General features: G+C 43.2%; 1 protein-coding gene across 1 annotated transcript in view; it reads right to left on the bottom strand.

The window, feature by feature from the left end:
* RGS5 (regulator of G protein signaling 5) overlaps positions 1–4,930 on the bottom strand; it is a 49,388-nt gene extending 44,458 nt beyond the window's left edge. The window contains exon 1 of the mRNA XM_039245982.1: positions 4,795–4,930. Coding sequence (XP_039101913.1) covers positions 4,795–4,838 — 44 coding nt within the window. The 5' untranslated portion in view covers positions 4,839–4,930. The remainder of the gene's footprint in view (positions 1–4,794) is intronic.
* Between the last annotated feature and the right edge of the window lie 1,797 nt (positions 4,931–6,727).

Consider the following 6,727-nt stretch of genomic DNA (forward strand, 5'->3'; position numbering starts at 1 on the left):
CTTCACCAATAGCTGCAGGCCTACCCTCACTAGAAACAAGAAGATTCACCCCTTTAACAAGGTTTTCACAAGAAAGTGGCAGAAAGGCTCGAGGGAGTCTCCTGTCCCCCCTGCCCCCTCTCCTCCTCCTCCCCTCCCCCGCGGGAATCCCGCTTTGTTTTGGAACAGACACTCTCTCCCATGGCAGCCCCAAATGTCACTGCTATTGCTTTCCACTATCCCTTTGGGGACAGATGAAGCACCAGGCCAACCCAGGAAGCGAGCCTATTTCCGCTTGTAAATTTATTCATGCATTCTCTTGACAAAAATAGTTATTAAGTACCTACTGTATGCCAAGTAGATTGTCTTTTTTGGTAAATAAACTCTTTTGGTAAATAAACTCGTAGGTAAAGAGGAGGTGGATATGTTTCCTCCTGTGTAGATCTCTTCAATCTTCACAGACAGTAGAGGGGAATTTGACAAGTCCCCAGGAAAGAGTAAAAAGGACGAGGAGCTGCACAGGAGGGTAACTGATTAGAAATTCAAAGTTCCCTTTGTGTTTGCCTGGGGAAGATAACATCAAGAGTACAAAGATGTCCTAACAGCAGCCAAGCTCCCTGGGCTCTCCCCTCCTTGACTTTGCACAAGTAGGCTCCGCAGTTGGCCTTGAAATGCCTTCTTTTTCTGGGCTCTTCCCATCAAGACTGGGCTCACTCCTTTCTGAGATTTAGTTCACGAGCCTGCCTTAAGTATCGTTTCCAGTATCTTCCTGCAGTTTCCCTGACCATCGAAAGCTGTTGCAGGGGGAGAGAGGTGGTGCTCAGAGAGCTTTTGGGGTCAGGAAAACTCCATGCATTTATTCTTTCATAGTGGACCTCAACTAATTTCCATGCACTGGTTTCTTGCTGTTTATCTCCCTAACTGGGCTGCAATTTCCTCAAGAGCACGGTCTGGGTCCTCCATCCTTATGCCTAAGGCAAGTGTGGAGGTTTGAAAGGCAATAGTCCAGAGAAATGATCAATACTGTGTCATCAATAAGAATCCACACAAAGTTATTGTTAGTGATTCCCCACCCCTCAGTTTTGTTAAGTTGTTCATTTACTTCCTTAACGTTATAGAATTTCAGTGAACTATTGGCGATTATATTACAAGACTATGAGCTACAGCAAGCTTCAGATTCACACTTATTTGCTGAAAGCAAGATCCTAAAGTCAACTGGAGGCTCCGCCACTCTCCCTGTGGGCTCCTCTGATGATCTCTTACCGATCCTGACTGAGCTACGACTTATCCAATTTTACTGCTACAGTTTTCTCCACAGTTGGCCCAAGGATGTATTCGTGCCTTTGAAAGAGCTGTGTTGAGGGCCACCTGGGTGGCTTAGTTGGTTGAGCGTCTGACTTCGGCTCAGGTCATGATCTCACAGTTCGTGAGTTCGAGCCCTGCATCGGGCTCTGTGCTGACAGCTAGCTCAGAGCCTGGAACCTGCTTCAGATTCTGTGTCTCCCTCTCTCTCTCTGCCCCTCCCCACTTGCACCCACTCTCTCTCTCTCTCAGATATAAATAAAGATTTAAAAATTTTTTTAAAAAAGAAATCAGACCTACAGCTGACACTGACAGAGATAAAGAGGTCGTGACACTATTAATATCCTAGGGAAAGCTCTCTGTCAGAAGCCGAATATTCATTATTTGTTTTCTCCCCTTTTCAGGTTGGGAGGAACTGTGACCTTGGCAACAGGACTAGTCAGCACTGAGGGAGAACAATGATAATAATCACATTGATAAGAGATCACATGATAAGAGATCATCATAAGGCTGCCTTATATTACACTAACAACTTTTTGGGACTCATCATAATGCTTTTTATTTCAGAATATTTTTGTCTTCTTCCAAAGAGCAATGTTTATTTTTTTTTTTAATTTTTTAAAAACTTATTTTGAGAGAGAGAGAGAGAGAGAGAAGGAGCAGGGGAGAGGCAGGGGTCTGCACTGCCAGCACAGAGCCTGATGTGAGGCTCAAACCCATGAACTGTGAGATCATGACCTGAGCTGAAATCAAGACCTGGACACTTAACCAGGCCCCCCAACAATGTTTACTTTAAAAGTTAAGCTCATTCAGAAAAATTCAAGAGACTCTAGGAACAAAATGAATTTTCAAAACGAGTCTCAAATTCAACATTTAAAATCACGGGTAAGGGGCATAATATCTGGGTGGCTCAGTCGGTTAATCATCCGACTCTTGTTTTTGGCTCAGGTCATGCATGATCTCACAGTTCAGGGGACTGAGCTCCGCGCTGACAGTGCAGAGCCAGCTTGGGATTCTCTGTCTCCCTCTCATTCTCTGCCCCTCCTCGGCTCATTCTCTCTCTTAAAATAAATAAATATTTTTTAAAAAAGAAAAAAAATCATGAGTAAAAAATAAGAACTTCAACTGACTCTACTTCTTTCATTTTTCCATTGACCGTAATATTCTCACCCACATAGCACCAATTTCAATATACCACAGGGTAGAAATCTGGGATGGTGGCCATTTGTTGCTCAAATTGGATTACTGGTCACACATATAAAAATATGTGAGGTCGACTTTGAGTTTTAATAAGCAGTTATCTTAAAGATTTAAAGAAAGAATAGTTTCTATCATTACATCCAAGTTGACTCTGGTTTAATGCTTCCCTCCACATTGAAAAAGGAGTATTTTCTGGGTGGGATTAAATCTCCAGGTACGGGATGTACAGTTTGCCTTCTTATAGATCAGAATTAGAATTACTGAGTAGGTTTTTTCTGCCACCACCATGATTTTAGCACAGGGCTTTTTGGCTCCCAAATGTTTAGAGAGAAATTGATTTGATAAATTTCCCTTTAATTGCATCTCCTACTAGCCAGTGAGTTCAACTGTGCTTTGAACATATTGAAACTATGTTAGAATGGAAAAGGATGTTAGAGAACAGCAAATCCAAGTCTCATTGATTAAATAAGAAGATAGAAGCTTTCCTGGGGCAGTGAAAGAAATTTCTCATGGGTGCAAATTTAGATAACGACAAGGCTGAATCTGCTTCTTACTCCTTCATGGGTCCCCTTTCCACCAGGATAAATCACAACATGTTAATCAGATTTTTGTAAGCTGAATTTTATTTCCAAAGCAACTAAAAGGTGCACCTTAACTCTTCAAGCAGAGCTTTGCATTATAAACAGATTTGTTTTGTATGCATGTATGTTGTCCTAATTTCTTTTACCTGAGTCTTCAAGTATCTTTATAAGCATTGAGACCAACCCATGTTCCTCTTGTAGCATGGAGAGAAATGGGGAGGGGGGACATCTGGTGAAGAGGGAGATCAGAGACAGAGAAGAGAAAGAGATGGTGGGTTTTGATGCATTCATTCAGGCAACATGCTTCCCTTAGAATAGATAGTCTTGGACTTTTTCCACGAATGTGTGCTAACAGTTGCACAACCTTGTTCCTCTAAAACACTCCTCTCAGGCAGCATTATAATTGGAAATCAGACTCTATTTGCAATGGAAATCAACCACACACACACACACACACACACACACACACACAGACTTACTAGGACACAATTGCAAGATTCTACCAATGCCAGTAAATGAAAAGGTTCAGGCAATGCAGGAAAAATTGCTTGCTCCTTGGCCACCCTAATACACGCACATTAGTTATATCCTGGAGCATAAGAGTTCATTGTGCACTCAGAGATTCCAAAAGTGATTCAGTATTAAGGTTGATCATGAATCAGATATAAAACAGAAGTAGGAGCCAGACCTGAGCTTGTAAGAGATGAGAAAGATCCTAAATAGCCCATTGAACACGACCTTCTTAGGTAAACACCGCCAGAGCCTTTAGGGATGGGGTTAGGTTGCATACAGGTCACCTTTATTTCCTTTAAATAATGAAGCCTCACACCAAATGCAATCAAATCCATGCTTACGAAATAAGAGGAGAATAAACATCTCTACTTCTCTGCATCAGGTAGGGTTGTTGGGTTAACTTTTCTAACAAGTCAGATATTTCTTTTCTTCTCTTTACTTGACCCAAATGTTTAGGATTCCCTCCAGAATATTGACCAGCCGGATGGTAACCAGAGAAACTCAAAGGTGTTTTCCCATTTATCTAAAAAAGAAGGCCAGCTAATACCCAACCCCTGTGTCCTGATCGCTTTCCTCTCGCCAGGACTCTGGCTAATTTTATTGATGGAGATTGATATATTAAGAACAGTGAGCAATCCCCTCTTCCTCATTGCAAACCTGCCTCCCTGTCTCAATCCATGTACATTAATCAATAAAGGTTAATGTTTATACAGTTCTGATACGTGCCAGAGAGTGTGCTGAGGGATTAATATACAGTAATTCATGCAATCCTCATAACCGCCCCCCAGGCAGGTTACTGGCATGTCCGTTTCACAGAGAAGGAAATTGAGATACAGAGAGTGAATAAATTGCCCAACCCCACAAAATAGTGGAGCTGGGATTCAAACACAGGCGGTTCGATATTGTATTCCACGCTCTTAACCATACACTTCTGACTCTGAGCCAGCACCCTATGGACGAGACATCTCCTCGGAGGAAATGAAGTTCGAGATCTTAAGTGATGCATGAGATACCCCAGGCTGCCTCTATCTGCCTCCTATAGCTCAGATCTTCCAAGCCTCTGTGCTGTTAGCAGAGAGGGAGGAGGCGAGCCCCAATCTGTAATCACAGACCTGTTTCAGCACAAACAACAAAAGCTCTCTATTGTCTCTGAGAGCCTCCCCCTGCGCCAAGATTCTCTGTATCTGCATCTCTTAAGCCCAAATAACTTGGTTCTCACCTTTCCAGGCACGAATGGGGCAAAGCAGCAAGTCCTTTGCACATTTTGGCACGTGGCGGCTTAACTTCTCAGTTATGAACACAAGATTCTGCAGAGCAGAGCGAGTCTTTGAAAACTTCTGAACTGTCTAGGACTGCCTTTCCCTCCAAGGAATATATAGAGGCTCTTTGCCAGCCCTCTGTTGCTTCCTGGACCAATCCAGACCTCAGAGGAAATCTCTGGCCGGGGATCAGCAGTTGGAGGAGGAGGAGGAGGAGGAGGAGGAGGAAGAGGAGGAGGAGGCTGGAATCCTGTCTCTGCAGCATTAGTCTCCGGCTGCTCCAATGATGACATTCATTCTTCCAGGGCAGGGCCCTCTCTTGTGCACACAGGTCATTCACATTTTAACGCGTGAATGTGAACCAGTCGCGGAGCAGAGGACCCCGGCCCGCCCAGATCTGCCCAAATCATAGCCTGTAGGACTGCAAAGGCCTGGACACCGGTCAGCCCAACTCTGTGTCACAGTGGAGAAGGCGAGACTTAGAAAAGCCCTGGGGATGTGTACTGAGTGCCTCCGTGTGCCAGGCTGCCGGGCACTTAGCGGGATGCTAGGGATTCAAAGAAAGGCATTCCCTGCTCTCGAGACCCAAAAGCATCATATCAATGCAACGTAAGTGAGCGACGGAGGAAGGACCAACGTGTAAGCTTTCAAGGGCCACCAGATAAGATGTGGGGGAGGAAATGAGCCCTGAGCTTAGTGATATAAGAAATAAAAGACCCTACACCATTCTATCCACTAGGGATCACCCCCAGGTCCCCTGGTTCTGTCATTGGTCTTCTGATTAGTCTTTACTTTAGTAATGACTTCAGCTAATTCCTTGGACCCATCCCCTACTACCCGTCCTGAACCAGGCTTGTCTTCCCTTACCTTTCAACCTTTCCCTGCCTCCTACCACTCGAGGATTATTTCCACCAAAAGTTACCTTATTTGTGTTTCATCCTGTTAGGACCCAAGGGATTGATAAATTAATACAATGCCCTGAAGGGGCAGGCAGGAGTCCAAGCTAAAAATAAACAGCACCATTACCATCTGTAAGAAAAGCTCTAAATTTAGAATTCAAGATGATTCTCATAGAGTTCCGTGTTGTCTGAAATTATTTGTTTTAAACTGTTGGTCAGGACCCGTTATTGGCTTGTAAAATCAATAGAAGTCTATTAGGATATAACATTCTAAATTAAATAAATAGATTATAATAGACATATATGCAACTACATTGCATGAGGAAACTTAAACATGGTCTCCTGAAATTTTTGCTTTAATTATCAATGTGGATATATGAACACGGTCAGTAGATAAGCTCTGTTTCTGACTATAATTTGTAATCAAAAAGGTTTGAGGACCACAGCGTTACACCATATATTTTATTAGCGAGGAACAGTGTCATATTCACCTTTGTAAACCCACATCGACATTTGAAAATATTGCTTGAACTAAGTGCAACTGTCCAGATTCTGCCATTTCCTGGCTGCATAAACACCTGAAGATCAACTATTCTGAGGGATGGAACACTCAGTGTTGGTAGAGATTATGAACAGCATTGTTGACCATTGAGTCTCAGGTTGGGAATATCTAAACTAGCAGAGGAGACTCCTTGGGGCAAGAGCTTAAGTTACTGCTTCATGTTTAAGGATCCTCGAGGAGAGAATAATATGAAAACAATTAAGGTAGAGCCACGGAGGGTGATGTCTTAGCCAGGGCTGAAGATCAAAGCAGGTTTCTGGCTGATCAGAAGAGCTCATGTGATGCACGGGGTGGACGATTCAAGAATCAAAATGATCTCAGTCATACCAAAAGGTGGGCTAGAACCCGAAGTATGAAAAGATGCGAAACACAACAGAAATAAGTAAGAATCCAGTACCTATTTGTTTCTAAAGCTTCATTAAGGGTGGAATC

The sequence above is a fragment of the Hyaena hyaena genome, unplaced genomic scaffold, assembly GCF_003009895.1.
Source record: "Hyaena hyaena isolate Hyena2069 unplaced genomic scaffold, ASM300989v1 scaffold_275, whole genome shotgun sequence".
Classification (NCBI taxonomy): domain Eukaryota; kingdom Metazoa; phylum Chordata; class Mammalia; order Carnivora; family Hyaenidae; genus Hyaena; species Hyaena hyaena.